Below are 19202 nucleotides of genomic sequence, written 5' to 3'. Positions count from 1 at the left end.
TCAGTATTTTTTGTAGAATTAGCATGAAAAGAATGGTCTTATTATGTGTCAATTAAAAAAAAACATGAAATGTTATATTAATACATGATAGGAAATAAACAGGTTCAGAGTTTGAATGTGGTAAGAAAGATTCATGGGTAAAAGTAAGTTCCTCAGTTTATTGAATTGCGTTGTTTGCTACATCTTTTATTTATTTAGCAAAATGGTAGATGCTGACATTTATTTTGCTGGAAACTAAACAGAAATTGAAGTTTTATATCACATTTTTGTACCACATTTCCACTGTACTTCAGATTCAAATATGAATTTGAGCTCTGGGAGACCTGTAGCAAGTACGAGCCTTTTAAAATCACAGGCTTATACAGGCTTATTCCTGACCACCAGTTAGTTTGTGGAACAATTCTTCATCTAAGGTTTCATTCTGGTCCTTGGATCTGGTTGACAAGAATATATATCCTCCTATATATTCATGTACCACCTTACAGTCACAACTCTGACAGGAAAATGCAATGGACACATTCTGGTCGAACTCAATGGCCACCTGGAAAATGAAAAAAAAAAGTAAATTAAGTATTAATCTTGTTTAACTTACTTAGGTACAATTTATACTGCTGTATAATGTTTTTTATGACATTGTTTTGGGCTCCATGAATCATTAAATGACACTCATTCAGAATTCAGTATATTCACTATATTCTAATTAACCATTAAAATGGACAGGAAACCTAACAATATCTAATCTAGAAAACCTCAAAATAAACTTCAACAGCCTTCATCAGCACACTGCTATGTTCTCTTTTAAGAACAGAATTTGCATATAATGTGCACATAATGGGCCCATAACACATCTGATTAATTATTCATTTTTACAAGCTGCATTAAACTAATTCAGTCTTCAAGAAAATAGTAAACATCCTTTATTTTCATCCTTCCACAAGGCCATGCTAAAACATTAAAAACCACCTTAAATGTAATTTTTTGAAATTTGTCTGTCACTGGACGTGTTACTGTATAACTACTGTTCTTGTAGCTGATTTTATGTCCTTTGTATTCTGTAGGCAGAAAACAGTTAAACACACACAAAGCCTAGGAATATTAACAAACGGTACAACACCAAACATCTAACTGATAATTTTTAAATTAGAAAATTATGTTTTTTTCAAGCTTCCTTACTAACTACACCATTTCAAAAACTAACTTTCAAAATGTTGGTCGCTGCAAAAAACAAAACAATATACAGTATCAAATACTTTTGTATTTCCTCATACCAATTCTGGGCTACAAAACTGCAAAAAAACTGCATAAAATAGGAAATCACCACAATTTTCATTGTACAGTATTTGTTTATAAAATTCAGATTTTTCAAAAATTGTATCCTCTCTTCACAACTAATCTCATCCTTGGGTATGAAATGTTGCAGGAAAAAGTCCTGCAACATTTAAACTAATATTTAGTTTATTTCATTCTCACTTGAAATAAACTAAATATGAAAGTGAAAGATACAGTAGCCTATATTTGAATAATTAAATATTAATTTCCTTTTTAAATAATATTTGGCACACTTTCCTCAGATGTAGCTAGTATGCTAATATGCATTTGGCACTGTACCTGCCGAATCTCCCAGTTCACATTCCATTGCTTCATATTGGAAAATCTCCATGTTGTAATTGGAAGCCCTGTTGACATGTCTATACGTATGAGTCGATTGTAGGAAATTCCAAGTATCTCATCTTTTTTGCTTCCTCGAAACCTAAGGCATCCAACATTACAAAAAAAACAGTCACTGAATTTATTTTAGAAATACTTCAAAGATTAAAACCAAATGCCATTAATATTCATTACCCGAATGTTACACAAACCATTCATATTTGTGGCTTGAGTTGATCCATTTCTGTACCCTAGGTTAGACGAGGAAACATAATACATTGTCATGTAGCAGTGAAATATTGAAATATAAAAATGAAACTTAAAATAATTAACATAATTAAAATGACAATTCACTGTTATCCCTAGATTACACACCAATGTGGATGAAACCACCTATCTTTTGGAATTCCTTTATACTTTTGATTGTGGTAAGCAGAAGCCTAATTCAGCATTGACTACATTCTGGATGGTATTCCACTCCATCATAGGGGGACCTATACAAAGTTACTTAAAGTGATCAGTTTAGAAATCCCAATTAAATGGAACAATATTGCGGACACCAGAGCACCTGAAGAAAACTCACATAGAATCAGGGAGAGCTCATAAACTCTCCCTGTGTCCAAACTGAATTTGGAATTAAATTTCGTACCCAAAAACAACCCTTAACACCACGCCACAGTTTTGTCCATAAAGTCATCATGTAAAAAAAGTATTCCAGGCATATCAAACAATTTTTGAATTGATGGGTAATTAGAAAATGGATAAAAAATCCATGGCTGTTTATCACACTTTAAAATTTACTTGTAATGTTATATGTAACTTACAACGTCTTTTTTAAACACAGAATTTATGCAAATAACATTTCAAATTTGAAGAAAAAAAAGAAAATAGGGATAACCATAGCTGCCGTCGCATCATCCAGGCGGATGCTGTACATTGGTGGTGGTGGAGGGGAGTCCCTATTACCCGTAAAGTGCTTTCAGTGGAGTGTTCAGAAAAGTGCTATATAAGTCTATATTTTTACCCCATTAGATGAACTGTAAATCAGACGTCCTGTTTGTTACATTTTAACACCATCACTCAGTGAAATGCACATTGCATCTTCAAAGTAAAACTCCTCCATCTCGTGTTTTTCTTTATATCTACATATGTACTGTATAGGAACAAGTAATAGGTTTATTCCATGCTGAAAAAAAGAAGAAAGAAAACTTCTTTCGGCCGTGGAGCCTTCTTCAGTTGTGAGCCTAAAGAAGGCTCCACGGCCGAAACGTTGTTTTCTTTCTTATTTTTTTCTGCATGGAATAAACCTATTACTTGTTCCTTTGCAGCCTATGCATGCTGACGCAGCTACCCACCTGAACTATGTACTGTATATATGTCTATATGTATATAGAGGAGGTTAAAAAGTTTTTAAGTTGCATAGAATATTTAAGTCTGTCTCCTATCTCATAGGTATCTCACACACTGATGACCCAATTTCATTTGTCTTTCTAAATTGTGAGGATTACTTAAAGCTGCCAATTCAGTTTTCTCATCTTATGCATTTATGTTTCTTGTTAATGGGTTCATGTTGTGTGAAATGTATTATGCATTGTGTTCTGTCTTTTACCTGCCTGCAAAGCAAATTTCCAAACTGGGAAATAAGGGAAAGCAAATAAAATGATTAAGAATTGGACCTTTTAATGGACTCTAAACAGCTGTTTATAAATGTATATGTGCTGTATAACAATCTGCTGCAAGAACACAAAGACAAATCAGCTTATAACACTGAAGGACCCCAACTGTACCAGAGAAAACTATTATTCACAGGCCAACACAGGTGAGACTGGGATTTATACTGTATGTGACCTACAAGTAAGAACTTAAGAAAGGTTACAAATAAGAGGAGGCCATTTTGACTAAAAAAGTAATGACTGGTATTTTTATATATAACAATACAATCTACAAAAAAAAACACTTGTTGGAGGAGGACAAGGAGTGCTCCTGAATTTCACACTGAATCTGACCTTCTAAAAATCTAGTCTGTATACTGCAGATATGGTAGGTTGGGTCATTGCTTCCTTATCAAGAGCAGTGTGTTGCAATCACAACCACTGCAACCGACTCACTTCTTACACAAAATTATGTACTAGGCTTGTCATCACTCAAAAGTTATAGTACTGAAAAAAAGGAGTGGAAATTGTTAGTTATGCTTATCCTTGACAAAGTAGAGGGGTTAGAAAGCAAGTAGTCATCTTCTATTTAGAAATCATTAAAGAAAAAGTATGTCTCTGCGTAAGGACTGACAGAATTGTTATATGACAGAATGTGTTGTCATTATAAATAACATGTGATAACCATTTCTTAAGGTAATTTGCTGTAGTACACTATTACCTTACAATGTAGTATTTAATGCCAAACTCTGGCAGGGACTGCCAAGCTTGAATAAAGCGCATCTTGGCTTCCATGAGAGATAACTGAGCAACATTCTGATGGGCCTCCAGGATTCGGGCTGAAAGCTTTTCAAAACAAAAATTATTTAATTAGACAAGGTTACAGTTATTGGTAAAGAGTAGCATGTATTGTTACAAGGAAGAAGTACATGAAAGGTGTTTTTGACAAAATTTAGCATTAGGAAGTTGCTTGGGATATGCACGTTAAAGGACTCATATAAACATATCCACTCATTCATTATCTATCTGCTTCATCGGATATAGGGCCAGAGGGGAGATGGAGCCTTTCCTGGCAAGCAATGTGAAGAAGACATATATATATATAGATTTAACTTCAATTAGAGATAAACAAATTAATTTTGAAAGATGTTTTTATGTAAAATGTGAGGACTGAAATTATTATTTTACAGGAGGTTTAATTGTGAACTTCAGGAGCAGTAACAAACTAATTTTAATTTCTACAAGAGAAAAAAATCATAGTACTTGATGTGTTTTTTGAGCTTGATTCAATTAAATTAAACAATGTGATTTTAGTAATCATATTCCAGAACTCAGATTTCTTGCTAACTTCAGTAATGTATTAACAATTCTTCCCTTGCTGAATTTAATATTTATTAACTTAACATCCCTAGAGGTCCAGTCATACCTGTTTGGATTTGTACTTTTTTCCATATCTGGGAGACACAAAGCACTCCGAATTCATTTCCATGGTTTCAGGGTCGAGGGACGTCTGTCCAGAGGGAGTTGCCAGGTTTTTCATCTGCAGAAAGGACTGAATGTTGCGGACTTCACTCCTGTAGGAGCTGTAAGCCATAGTCTTCCCTTTTGAAGCAAGAATGCACGCAGCTTTCCACTTTGCGTACTGGGTTTCCTTCACAAACATATATATATATATATTAGATTATCATGCCAACCAAACCTTACAACAACAGGAAAAATTAACAGGTGGTAACAATGCGGCTTATCCTTTTTTTAACTACTACTGCAAAAACCTATGGCATTTAAATTGATGTAGTTTATACAAACGTCTGGTAGATGGTCAAACCTTAATCTCACCCACTACCTACAAATATAATTTCTTTCCTACTCTCTTGAGTTTTATTTGCACATTTCGTTTGTGTATCTCTCCCTGCATCTCACCTTTGTCCTCGCATCTGCTCCCTGTCTCATCCTTCATTAAAGGGAGGGGGTTCCAACAGACGTCCTTCCAAAAGGTTATTCTTGTAAAGTTCACTATGCAAATCATGCCATTTCTGTGCCTTAATTAGGGTTTCACCGAACTACTGGAATGCAACAGGTTCACTGTCACACCCTCATGGGGTTAACTCTTGTTAACAGGTTTTGGTACTGTGATGAGCTTTCTTAACAAATGTCTGTCCAAGAAATGCTATAGTGGCTTCCATGCAGTAAACAGTATACCTGGTTATGACATGCAGTTGAAATTTAATATCTCAAAACCCTCTGTCCCTGTAATTTTGCACTGAACAAAATGTGTGTAACTCTGTACCTCTGATGGGTAAAAAAATACATGCTTATTTAATCAAAAGATTTAAGTAATAAGCTTACATTTTCACATCGAATGTACACTTCATTAATGCCATCAGCAACAGGAAGTAGGAGCTTTATTCCAAACTTTTTGTCTGAGACATTTACGTCGGGAACAACTTCACAACCTGTGTAAAGTTTAAATAACAAAACATTAAAAGAAAGATTTCTTGAAAAGTCAGACAGTAATAACCCTCATTCTCTCATTTTCTGCCCCTCTACTTTATTCACTATCTTTCTGTGCCTCTATATACAAGTACATTGTTTACTGTATACTTAACTCTCTCCTCCTGTAGCACGTTTATGGGGAGTTAGAAACAGCTCCCCATGTTTGTTACACCTTCAGAATTTATAGTCAAATGTCAGTATCTGGTATGACTCCTCACCCCTTGATTTAGCATTTATCAGTGATGCTCAATGTTGCACTGGATATGGTCTCCTATATACCAGACAAAATGTCTGCTAAGAAACAAGTAAAGTTTTATTCATTGCTGGAAAGAAAAGAAAAGAAACGCCTTCTTCAGGTGTGTTAAGTACCTACCTACTTGAACTACAATGTCTGATATCATTGTACTTAAAGCATTATCATAGTTTGGTGGCTTGATATCTAAAAACCAAGGTCTGTGATGAAGGGCAGAGAACACACTCTCCATTGTGCTTACGGCATATTGTCTCTGGACTTTGGTGTGAGCATACTGTAACATGGGAGTATGTTCAGACTGACACATGATTCATAGCCGATCCAATGGACACTTCAAATATTTCTATTAATTGTGAAAATTGTCCTCCTTATGACATATTGTTTTTTTTTTAAATTCAACGCCAAATTGATTTAACCAGCATCAACCTCCTAGTTTTTCAAATCAGGATAATCCTCATCTACTTGTCATCCCTGAGACAAGTGTGTGATAGCAGTCAGTGTGCAAAACCAAATCTTATAGCCATACCTCTGAGATGGAACTGCTCAATGGGCTCTGCAGTGGCTGATTCCTTATTCTTGTAGTATGATATTGTGGTGTCTTTAAAAACAAACCAGTACTCTTTATATGGTTTCAGTGTCAGCCTTTTAGGTCTGAAATATATAAAAAAAAACATATGTCAGTCTTGGAAAGTACTTAAAATATAAAGACCAGGCAAACGTAATAGGACAGACAGAAAAATATGCATATTTCATCCATAGATCCTCTAGGTGGGGCTATGAGGCCATCCAAAATATTAAGATTTAATGACGTAGTGATAACTTCTTACCACTTTTCAAAATTCAAAATACAGTCACAAGTTCAAGCTTAGAAAGGAAGATTTGCAACTTACTTGAAAGATGTTTATACAACTGCTGTAAAACATTCTCATAAAGATATGTATATATATTTTAGAGCAATATTGTCAACTTAGGAGACACTTGAGTATCAGGATGCAATTTAAGAATTATGCTGTCATAACACAAGAATTGTGCAACAAGGTTTTTAAAGATGTCTTTCTTGGTTTAGCCGTCGTTGGCTGATTGGTTTGCATGGTTTCATTCTTCTGCAGTGTATTCCAAATTGTTCCAAAAGTTTACCCACTTTTTTGCTATTGGTCTGACAGGGGTATGCTTTCAGCATCAAAATTGCCAATTTAATTCAAAATGTAACTTAAAGAATTACAAACACTGCCTTTAAAGACAGGTGATGTTCAAAGCTCTTTTATGAGTGCCTAATTACACAGTAATTAACATGTAACTAAAAAAAGTCAACTGCCCCAATACTTTTGTGACTTGAAAATGAAAAGGTCCAACACTATCAATTTGTTTAATTGACTCCAGAGTCTAGAACTGAACTGACTTTATTAAAAATAAAACACTTAAGAGTTGTGCTTATCAATTGATTTTTTTTCTGTTCTAGGTATCCCTTAACTTTCTTCAAAAGGTTTCCCACACATACCTAAACAATTTAAGGGTGTCTGCAAGCTTTGGGATATCTGTGATGTCCTCCTAAAATAAATAAGAAATGTTTCAAATATGCAATATATACACCAGTACACTGAGAAAAATCAAGTAACTCAGTATTTAATTTATTTAAAATAAATTAAAAAAATCAAACATGAAAAGTAAGACTATTAATAGTTTATTAATATGGAAACGTTTTCCAAGAACCAAGTACCAAGAACTATGAACATAAGAATCCTAATAGTATAATAGCCCCAGGACCTGTCTAACCACAGGGTTTTATCTGTTTAGTTCTTTAATTTATGACTGTTTTGGTTTATTTGATGCTTTGGATACCAAACATCAACTAAATCAAAGTAAATCTAATGATAGTTTATGTGAATAATATTTCCCAGTGCAGTCTCTTAAGCTCCTTTACTATTCTTGTTTTCATTAATACCTAGAGTGTCTAAAGGAGTTTTAAAAAATGTATTTCTTAAAAGTTTTTTCATGCTTTTGAAATAATTAAAAACTGAATACAAATTAGTTCAGAATAACAGTTTTACACACTTCAGTATATGAATCTAGTTATTTTAACTTTACTAACTTCACTGAGGACAGTATTGTTGCCTCATAGCTCTAGAGACTCTAGAGTCTAGAGTATTGAATTCCATTTCTGCCCTCTGTGTGGAGCTTTCAACAGGTGCACTAATGGCCTTCTACCATCCAGACCTGCAGGTTAGGCCTGACTCCTGTAAAAATTGTATACCTGGGGTTTATTGCCAAGAGTCAACAAGCCCATTCCACTATTTTGCCCCAATACAGAGAAGCTTTGGTACCACTTTCCTTCACAGCTATCTTTGGTTATGGGACTAGAGTGAAGGAACTTAAATGATGTTACAAGAATTACAACACAGTTATCGCTGCTCGGAACCATACCAGGATTCTGTCTGAATTTCCTCCCTCAAGTGTCACTTCCAAACTGGTAAGGGCAGCTTCTACTTCATCCTCGTCAGGCTCTTTTGAGGAATTCAGTGGTTCAGATGACATTGTCAGCTTGCTTATATGGTACTGAAAGTAATGAAAATTATCTTTATAGTAGCCCAGCCCGACAACACAGAAAGCCTTTTTCCTGTACAAATTTGGGCTTTTAAGTGTTTAATCTCAATCTTGTGTTTTTTAGGATAGATTTGTAAATTTGTGACCAAGACTGCTTTTAAAAACTCTGATTCTGAACTTGGACTGACAATGAACAGTAATTAACCAGCCTGTTTTTAGGTGGTGTGGCAGTTAGGACTGCTGCCTCACAGCCCTTGAGTCATTGGTTCAAATTGCATTTTTGTCCAATACTCTATTGGAATTTCACTGTGTGCTCCGGTTTCCTCTCATCTTCCAGACTAGCACTGCTGCAATTCTATCTAGGTAAACTGGCATCCTTTACTCATTCCTGTCTACATGTCTATGTGTATCCCTGCATCAGACAGGGATCCCATGAAGGGTGTGGTACTGCCTTGCACCCTATGTTAAAATAGGCTCTGGGATTAAACAACCCTTGGTTATCAGGAATAAGCAGTTTGGTGAATAAATAGAGCCTGGTTTTGAAAGAACAGTACCAAAATCACGTGAGATCTAGAGTCAAAAACAACAATGTATTTTCAATCTATTAAGAAACTGAATAATGGTAATACTAAAAAAGGACATAGGAACAATAGGAGGAGTTTTCTGAATACTCTTTCTAAAATGACAGTCAAACATTTGTTATTTTATGTCGTCGTGCTATGAAAATGTAATTTCAAAAGTAAATGTAGATAGTTGCCCTAATATTTCATACATCTGCTGCTGGTTAGAGAGATTTACTTATGTTTTGCTATTAAAATGATCAAATAAAATAGGAATCTACCTTTATGCTATACTACTGTATAACTGTTTTCTGTTAATGATATTCAGAAAAGGCGGGTATATTTAAAAATATCAGTCTGGTATAATTTGATTACTTGAAACTTGTACTGTACAATTCTTTGTGCTTTAATACTTAATAGATCTCTGCCAAAGATACATATATATTTTTTTATTTGTAAGTGTTTGTACCTCGCCCTTTATTGAAGTTCCTCCAAAACCAGAGTTTTCAGACTGATGCATTTTCCCAGTGCAAACTGAAACCTGACACCTATCTGCAGCTCGGTTAATATGTTTCTGTTTTATTATATTCTTGTCACAACATGCACTCCCTCCCCCCTCGAAAGCCAAATAGAACTGGTTCTGCAGCTGTGGTCAAGCCTGTACCTGCAGGGCTGCAAATATCAGCATTTCTTCCTCAGTGCAGTCAATTTCCTCCAAGAGAATGGCCCACCTTGCCTGTTCATATATCTGGTTTATTCTGACAGCATCATACTGGCAAGAAAGACAAAGATTAACATTCACCTGACATCAAGCATTTCTCTTTATTCAAGCTAAGAAGGGTGTTTTGTGAATATAATCTTCCAAAGAACAAATTCACAGAATTTCTCTCTTCACATTCTACCACACTATGTTGTCTGTGCTGTTTTCTCTTTTTTTTGTAGGTTACAACAATTTGTTTTGATTTCTTAGAATGCACAGTATCCTAGCAAAGCAAATGCAAGATCACATACTGTACAAGCCTGTACAGTATATGAATAAATGAGGCAAACCTGAATTAGTAAATTTAGCTGAAAAATAAAATCATTGTAATGTATTCTGTATTTTAACATAAAACAAGTAAAATAAACATTATGGCTCCCTTAAATATTAACTAAAAATTAGTGTCTCACATTTTTCATATGCCTCTGGTGTCTAACTAACTGATTGCCCAGCCAATCAGCATATATGTTCTACAGTCATTATGCTAGTTAGTATATCTGTCTGAGATCTGGCCAGGCATACATTACAAAAAGCTGCAAGACTGCAATCACAGGTGCTACTTAGTGTCAGCAAAGTTCTTTTAAAGAACAATAAGTTCCTTTCAGTAGGTAAAAAAAGCAATGTCCTTTTCCCTACTTTCTTTCACCACATTATATATCTGCTGCTTCATTCTAACACTTCCTCTTTAGTGTAAAATGATGTACCACTGCCTAATTTTGTAAAGAAAAAAACAATATGCTATTATTCCAAATGTAATTATACCAAACTCTACTCAAAACTACACATTTGAGCTTCTGCTTTAAGGTAATCTTGTCTGACTACTATTACAATCAAATAGAAAGTTTCTATAACACTATGACAACAGTATATTTGAATAACACGATCAGAAGCTCCAAATTCTAAGCCCATGTTATGAGGAAAATGGATGTTGCCAAGATCATTTACTTTTGGGTTGAGGTCAAAGAAGCAGTGATATTTGAACCGCAGCAACAGCTTGTCACCCTCATGGATGTCTTGTTCCATGAGGGAACGAGAGGAGTCCAACCACCTGTGAACAACAAAATAATATAAAACTGACAAAGAGAAAAGAAAGACACAGGGAATGCCTGGATGCAATAATGAAACATACTTTGGGGAAAAAATACTGTCTTAGAAATGGATGATACAGTATTTCCACCCCAATCCTAGAGCTCAAAATTGAACTTTACAATCTAAGACAAATCACTGGTCAGTCCTGATTAAACATAAATATTTCTAATCAACAAATCACTTTCTTTTCCGGGTGTTTATCATTAACATTCCCTTCACCACACCATGAACCTTGCATAAGCTCCCTCCACCTAATGGGACTGTTCAGTTGTCTTATCCTGTCATTCACTCAGCTAACAACACTAATCCAAATTATGTCTCCACTGTGCCATAATTAGGTTTTGTAAAAACAATTGAAGTGATGAATTTTTAAGTGATGAAGTTTCACTGATTTCCACTTCCATTTTCTTTAGCTAAAAAACACTGATGTTGTTTTTAAGACCAAGGCTAAGCTACATACAATGCCTGTTCAACATACACTTTCTTACCCTGAGTTCCTGATTGCCTTGTCAACTAGCTGTAGAGGCTGGTACATTTTGATGAGCTCATCATGTTGCAGGTTTGGCTGGCTGACGGTTAAAGGATTGTCTCCGAACCAAAGGCTTGTTGCTGAAGCAGGGGTGCCATTCTCTGGGTCATATGTTGGTATCATTGTTTTACTGTAGAGTCCAGGACTAGCTGCAGAGGACAAAGATGTTTGATTTCAGTCAGTTTTATCCTTGTGTCCTAATTAAACATAAATTGATATGGAAGAATAACAAAATTGCATCTGCTCTTTATGAGCATTTGTAAAATGGCTTAACTCAAAGGCCCTGATATTAGTGATTGAAATCATCTTAATAACTTTTGTTACAATTTATGTAGTTCAGCTGGTGACCTTTATCCTGCAAGAGGAAACAAGAAACTAATACCCTTTATTTGCTGTTTATCTCGACATCTTTACATGGAATTTTGTCCTCAAGGCTACTTAAAAACAAAGAACTCAGCAGTGCTAAAAGCAGTGCTGCATGCAAATGTTAGGTACATGTTACACTATTCATTTTCTATCATTGAAAAGTTGTGCTTCTGTTTTGAGTTGATAAATCAATCCCATGCAAGCAATACTACCTGTATTTCCTGCTGATATGTTTAAGCCATCCATATCCAAAATTTCTTCAATAATTGTATCTTTCTGCTTGTCTTTTTTCTTTTTCTTTTTCATTGCATCATCTGGAGACTTTAACAAGGATAGTTCCTCTGGTCTCCTGATATCTGAGAGAGCAAATATTCAGAGAATAGTCAGAAATAGACTGCAAATGAACTGTATAATTGAAGAGATAGGAATTTAGCATTAGTCTCACTGTTGCAACAATGGTGAAAAGAGAGAATAATTAATTAAAACTAATTTATAGTTCAATTCACATTCAAGTTTCCATTTATATACTGTATAACTTATGAAACAGACCTGATTTTTTTTTTTAAAGGCCTCATTGAAATTGTTTCTTAGATCAGTGGGTTAGTTGAGAATTCATGTGGGGTTAACAGCTAAGCACATGATTTGTCAAAAGACTTATGGGCACATTTCAGTGACTTCTGAGTTACAGTGTAGCCCACTTGAATTTCTAATATTTTAATGCTTATATGGAGTAAACAATTAAATGGGGCTGTGACTTCTCTTAAATTTGGAAACTCTGATTTCCTTTGTAAGGAATTCCCAAGCTAAAGACATTCTTAGGATGCATCACTAATTTGTCCCTTTCACTTTGAGAACATCCAGATCAGAAGGGGAGATTTAACTTTGGGTTGTATTGTGTTTTATTTAGAACACAGGTGTATCTCTCTTGAACAGCATGGTGGCACAGTGGTTAGTATTGCTGCCTCACAGTGCTCTGGCCTAGGGTTCAATTTCCTGACATGGAGTACTACCTGTGTTGAGTTAGACTGTTCTCCCTGTGTTCGCGTGGGTTTCCTCTAGGCGCTCCTGTTTCCACCCACAGTACAAAAACATACTGGTAGGTTGATTGACTTCTGGTAAAATTGGCCCTAATTATGAGTGTGTGCATGTTTGTCTTTGTGTCTGTTTGTCAGCCCCGTGATGAACTGGCATCCGATCCGGAACAATCCGGACTGGAATCTGGAGGGATGCCGGAATAAAGAGGGAGGCAAACAATCCACGACTCCAAGGACTTTGTGTGTTGTATTGGTCTCAGAGAGAGACGTCTGTTCTGGAACCAGTAAACAACTCCACTGCCCCATTGTGTTTGTAGAGAAAAATCTAAAGAAGTTTTAGCTAGAGCTTGGACAGAGCCAGGCTTTATTGTTGTTTTTGTTGTTGTTATAAACAAATCTTAATTCCTTTTTGATTCCTACAGATTCCATCTATAGTCCAGTCTTTCAATGTGCAAAGATATCTGAGGGACATTACCAGAAAATGGTATCTATAACACTGGACAGTGATGTTGTGGTCCCCTTCACTACTTGCAACAGTCAGAAAACCAAAGAAGGAATGACCCCCTTCCTTCATCTCACACAGTTCTTGCGAGTTCCCTACATTTATACACACACAGTTACACAGAGCTAATGTAACCAAAAACAGCAAAATTAAACTGTTCTGTCATTCCATACCATTCTCCATCATGCAGTGTCCCAGGGCATCTCTTCTCCAGAGTTCTACCTGCTGGCTTATGGCCACCTTAATATTTTAGCTGAACCTGATACGAATTCTGTCCTTATTTTAACATATCAAGGTCAGTCTCTTGGAAATAGTTTTCATTTCCATAGCTCAAAGCAATCAATATTTAATTTTTGTTCTCCCATTTTATACACAGCCCTTTAAACCTACGGTATGCTCTTATGCAAGCTGTCAATGCATAAATGCATTGTAAGTGTTCAGTCTATGACCAGCTGCATATGACAGGTACTGCTTCAAGTTGGTCATACTGTGTCTGCAAAAGTATTTAAGTTTAATGTAATGTGGTGACATGCATACTGTACACTTCAGTCAGACATCAAATTTACTAAAAGTAATTAAATGAAATAGTTTACTACAGAATTCAACAATAAGTTGGATATATGCCTAATATATCCCTCTAATTTTTCTTTTTTTAATATTCTGGAATAATATTACACAAGTTCTTAATTCTGGAAGACAGCTATGAAAATAAAAAATAAATTAAACGGACTGGGATCTTTGGTTTTTTTGTTCCCCAAACATGATATGGCAGCTGGCTGTGGCACTTGAAAAACAACTTTAAAAAATGGTTCATTATAGAGCATCACTCAACTTTTTTTCCACCCTTATTTATTAGGAGTGGAAGATATTAACGACTTCAGCTAATTCTGTGATATGGGTGCAACTCAAAGAATAAATACCTCCTAAGCTGCAGATAATCACTGACATTAAAAAAACACTGAGTAAGTAAAATGATAGGCATTACGTATTTCAATAATTCAAGATCTTGTTCACTGTGCTTGATTTTTTTTCTTTCAATCCAGACAACATTGGTTAAAAAATTACCTAAAGCTGGATTTTTGAGAAATAAACATTGAACAGTCTTTAAATGGGTGATCAACATGTTTCCAAAGCCTATAATGATAGGCACAAAACATACTGTACTCAAGTACTACTCTTTATAATAGGTGTTTTCATACACATCTATCAGGAGGAAACCATACTTTTAAAACTATGGACTGTCTGAATTCCATCTAAGTGCATGAACCCTGCTATTGTAACAAGAGAGACTTAAAAAGTGTTCAACTGATGACTTAGCTTTATGCTTGCACCTCAAGTCTCAATTATGTGTGAGAAACATGCAATTACAGTGTTGAAATACAACCTTCTGCTTAAAGTTGCAGGAGAAAGAGGAATACTGCTGTTTAACAGAATTGTACCTGTGATCATTTAAGGCTCTTTAAATGCATTTGCATTACTTACAAGATAGTGTTCTATTTATTTTTCTTGAACTAAAAGATGTTACTTTTAGGTATCAGGAGGAGGTATAATGAGTGAACCTGACTGAAAGTGACCTTGCTAACCATGTATCTGGACTCATTTACCAATAAGATAAAAAGTGCAAAAGATGGACCCTAGCAACCCACAGGCAGAAGACACGTTATTTTTTCTTCTGTAAATAGTGTTTTGTAGGCTTGTATTTGTTGCTGAACTGACTCAAGTTAAGTCTTTGACCAGTAAGTAAATGATTAAGCCAGATTCTCAAAATAATTTGGATTTGTTCAATTCAAATTAATTTTCAATTCCATTAAACTGTTCACATCTGAAATGTTAAGGTTTTAAAGTAAGGAACTCGAATTTTCATTGATCATTTAATATATATTGAGCATTGAAGTACTCATATCTCATCCAAAGATAAAGTATGTTTTATTAAATGCATTACAAATTAAGTATTGCTCTTATTTATGTGATGCAAAAATATCATTTACTCTAGTAAAAAGTATAACATAATACATGTAGCTGCCAGCTAGATCTATAATAAGTTGGCCATGGCATCCATTCAATGTAATTCCTCTATTGATTAACTCAAGGCGAAAGCTGTGAAAAAGAAGTGAATAAGGCTTGTTATGCTAATGGGGTCAGTTCTATAGAAGGCAGAGTAACAAAGAGTAGTACTCGAGAGCTTCAACATAAACCTCAATTTACAAGTTTGACCACATGTTGTCACTTAGCAGCAACTCAGAGAATTAAGTCTATCATGTAGCCTCCACATTCAAGCTTATACTGCACAGAACATAAAAGGAGGTGCTGAAGTTGTTTACGAGAGTCATGCTACTTGATAACCACTGTGTAGAACTGCTAGAATAGTAAAACTTTATTTGAATTTTGTTCTGAAAGTAGCACTGCTTAATTTCCAGGCTGACAAAACCACCTTTCAGTTAAGCACATAGAAATGTCAATATGGTGACTTCACTGCCATGTTAAGAATTTTAATAATTGTTTTGTAGCTGTACTGTAACTACATCCATCATCTTGTTTCAAGACTTACAGCATAGAGAGCTGAAACTATGATCTGCAACTTTGGCAGCAAATGTGGGATTTCTTGATAATTTGACAATAATTATAATAAAAAGCTATAAGGTTAAGATTTTCTCTAAAATGTTTAGAGCATTGTTTTATTTTTTATTATCTGAGTAAAACGTATAATCAGTAAAGCAGCTGCTAATGTTCTTCTCAGCTCTGTTCTTTGTTACTCTAATGAGATTTCCCTGTTAGTGGAGGGAAGGGTTATGGGTTTGAATTGCTCAAAACTACAGAACAATTTACAGTATGATAAAATTTAGTTTTGCAGCTTTTCAGTGATAAAATGTAGCTGTTTTTAATCTTGTTGTACATAGTACTACATTTTCAAAGTGAACAGCAACAAATTAACTCCCTAGCACAATCTTTCCACCATGTTATCTCAAACTTTCTCTAAATCAATCAGATTAAACACCTTACTAAATTATTTTGAGGTGAATACTGTATCAGCAGAAGGAGTATTGAACCTCTTCACATAAATAAATGAAGGCATTTACAATGCTCTGATCATAAAGAACAAGAAGGAGAAGATTTGTCACAACCAGGGCACTGCACTGTCTATGGATTGTAATGGAATAATATGTAGATGGCCTGAAACACAAATTTATAGTGACTGACATTAATGATAGTGCCAGTATAAGTTACATCCACAAAAACAATCAACCACCCATTGATTTTTTTTGTATTAATGTTGAGTCAACTACAAAGTTACGTTTTTATTGACTCAGTTAATTAAATATTTTTTTTAAATACTGAGTTTCCAATGAAGAGTTTTCTTTTTTATATTAAATCAAAAGGTAGAAAAAAAAAACTCTTAGCTTACTGAGTGCTCTGCAGATTTCAGTGACTGTCTTGAAGACCACAGCGGAGTAGCTGACAGTCAGTTTCACAGTCTTCATGTTGGGAAGCTGCAGTCGCAGAGGCTTGTGCTGAGGTGTGTAAAGGAGTTTAGCGTCTGCCTGGACGCCATACTTGTCCAATGTCCAGTGGGTTTTCAACAGCCAGCAGTTCTTCTGTTCCCACCACAGAGCATAGTCAGACCAGTCTCGGGGAATCTCTACGCGCCAAAGCAATGAGAAAAGGTGTGAAAAAATCCAAGTATCGCTCCATTGTTTTATTGGTATGACTTATTCATTTAACTTTTTTCTATCTGTGATAGACTGCAGTTGGCATAGTGGTGAAGTAGTTAGCATTGCTGCCACACAGTCCTGGGGTCCTATGTTCAATTCTGCATGAAATTCTCCCTTTGTTTGCATGAATTTTTCAGTTTCCTGTCCAAAGACACACTGGTAGGTTATTAAGTTTCTGTGAAATCTGGCCCTAGATGTAAGTGTGTGCATGCCTGTGTCTGTGTGTGCCCTGTGATGGACTGTCATAGATATTGTGCCTTGTGCCCATTACTTGCCAGGATAGGCTCCAGTTCCTCTGCTACCCTGTAATGGATAAAGCGGTAAAAAATGAATGGATGAACTTAGTCAATATTCAGATTATGACTGTATAGTGACTCAGATTAGCAATCAGTCTGTGTCATTCAGTCTGTGTTAAGTGTGTGAATACCTTAAATACCAGGAAAAACTACTCATGAAAGTATTTAGAATACTGTATCTGGGACTCTGATTAGTATTCAGTCTGTGTCACATCCTCTTAACAGGAGATGAGCAAACATTGCAAAATACTTTGTTTTTATATACAGTACATGCTTGTTTTTGTATGAGCAAGACCAGTTTGTTAGATACTGCAGGTATGAACTCAAGCATAGAGGTGCACTTAACACTATTAAAGTTTCTGTTGACTCATCTTGCTTGAATTCTAAATACAAGGAAAGCAAATCAATAACCATATAAGCATGTATCAGCATGACTTCTACTAAAGCAATACCTGGGAGTATATAGATGTAAATATGCCTTTCTAATAGAATAACTTAAATCCCAGGACAAACTCCTCATGCAAGTATTTTATATACTTTATCTGACTAGACTCTAAATGCTTATATTCACCTATAAGTAATATCACACTATATAAGGCAATAAGAAAAAGTAGACTAAGGAGAGGAAAGGTGCAGTGTGCATTGAAAATAAATTCACAATGACTGGTTAGACAAGAAATGTCAAAAACTCAGGAGTATATTGCTATGGCCTTCTGATCTAAATATTTGAAGGACCACTTCAGAAAGTTTACTTATTTGTATTTGTACTTTTCAAATATTTTAAAGTAAAATAGTACTTCATCACAAATGCTTTGTTTTGTTTCAGTAGGGAACAAAAAAATGATATAAGACATAGGTCTGTGGTATATAGATAATGACTAATATCAAGTAATCAGTCCTAGAAATTATCCTGAGTAAAATTGACAGGGCTTGAGAAAATCCCTGAGCCTACAACTCCCAAATGACGACTCAGCTCTTACTCATATGTGACATTAGGCATATGAAGACAGCATAACTACCAGGTATTTCAAAACAGACAGACACCCAAACAAAAACCAAAATAAGGGACATAAAACTTTCAACCTAATCTCTAGTCTAAAAAAAAAAAAAAAGAAACAATATGCCTGGTCCTTGCATAAGGTTTAGTAGAATACAAACAAAAGCTGAGACTAATTTTATTCCCATTATCACATCTTAAACATTTAAAACATAAATTGATTTAACTAAACCTAATGATTTCAAATTAATCATTTATGCTGCTTTAAAATGAAGGAATATAAAACACAGCATAGCAGTTAGAAACATTGACCTTTAAGGTATCTAATGTATTAGTACTGTCTTCGGTAGAGATCAATATAGATAACAGTTAGCAATGTATTAGTATGAAGTTGCAACATGATCTACAATTGTAGATTGCAAGTCTCCAAAAACAAAGTGGTTTCTGTTTGGAACTATTCATTAGCTGTTACAAACCTGAGGTTACGTGGTTTTACTGTGTAATCATGTCACAACAGCTCTAGGATATCAACAGCTTCGATTTATTCACGTTCAGACATAAGCATGAATACTGTACATCAGTAGTAATCAGCATAGAAAAGGAGGTACAGTAAACATTTTTGTGACAGATTTCTAGGACTGTGTTGAATTTAAATGGTTTTAAATGTTCTAAATAATTTCAAGAAAATGAGGTATCATAGTTTTAGTCAGTTTTTAGTTTTGTTCACACATGCTATCACCATACTGATATCATTAATACAGTCTTTCAAACTC

The 19202-nt window shown here is 35.0% G+C and overlaps 1 protein-coding gene across 2 annotated transcripts in view; it reads right to left on the bottom strand.

Moving 5' to 3' along the window:
- Positions 1-138: 138 nt before the first annotated feature.
- The window catches only part of fermt1 (FERM domain containing kindlin 1), a 31877-nt gene continuing 12813 nt past the window's right edge, over positions 139-19202 (bottom strand). For both annotated transcript variants that reach the window (XM_088625599.1, XM_088625600.1), the window contains 13 exons: positions 16830-17063; positions 12103-12246; positions 11484-11673; positions 10852-10954; positions 9811-9918; positions 8467-8598; positions 7544-7593; positions 6572-6696; positions 5646-5752; positions 4726-4950; positions 4021-4145; positions 1609-1750; positions 139-541 (listed from right to left, as the gene is read on the bottom strand). In XM_088625599.1, the coding sequence (XP_088481725.1) occupies positions 368-541; positions 1609-1750; positions 4021-4145; positions 4726-4950; positions 5646-5752; positions 6572-6696; positions 7544-7593; positions 8467-8598; positions 9811-9918; positions 10852-10954; positions 11484-11673; positions 12103-12246; positions 16830-17063 (1859 nt within the window). In that variant the 3' untranslated portion in view covers positions 139-367. The remainder of the gene's footprint in view (positions 542-1608; positions 1751-4020; positions 4146-4725; positions 4951-5645; positions 5753-6571; positions 6697-7543; positions 7594-8466; positions 8599-9810; positions 9919-10851; positions 10955-11483; positions 11674-12102; positions 12247-16829; positions 17064-19202) is intronic.

Source organism: Lepisosteus platostomus, chromosome 3, assembly GCF_059453375.1.
Source record: "Lepisosteus platostomus isolate fLepPlt1 chromosome 3, fLepPlt1.hap1, whole genome shotgun sequence".
Classification (NCBI taxonomy): domain Eukaryota; kingdom Metazoa; phylum Chordata; class Actinopteri; order Semionotiformes; family Lepisosteidae; genus Lepisosteus; species Lepisosteus platostomus.
Note: the sequence above shows the minus strand (reverse complement) of the source record. Positions and strands in the feature narration are given on the sequence as shown.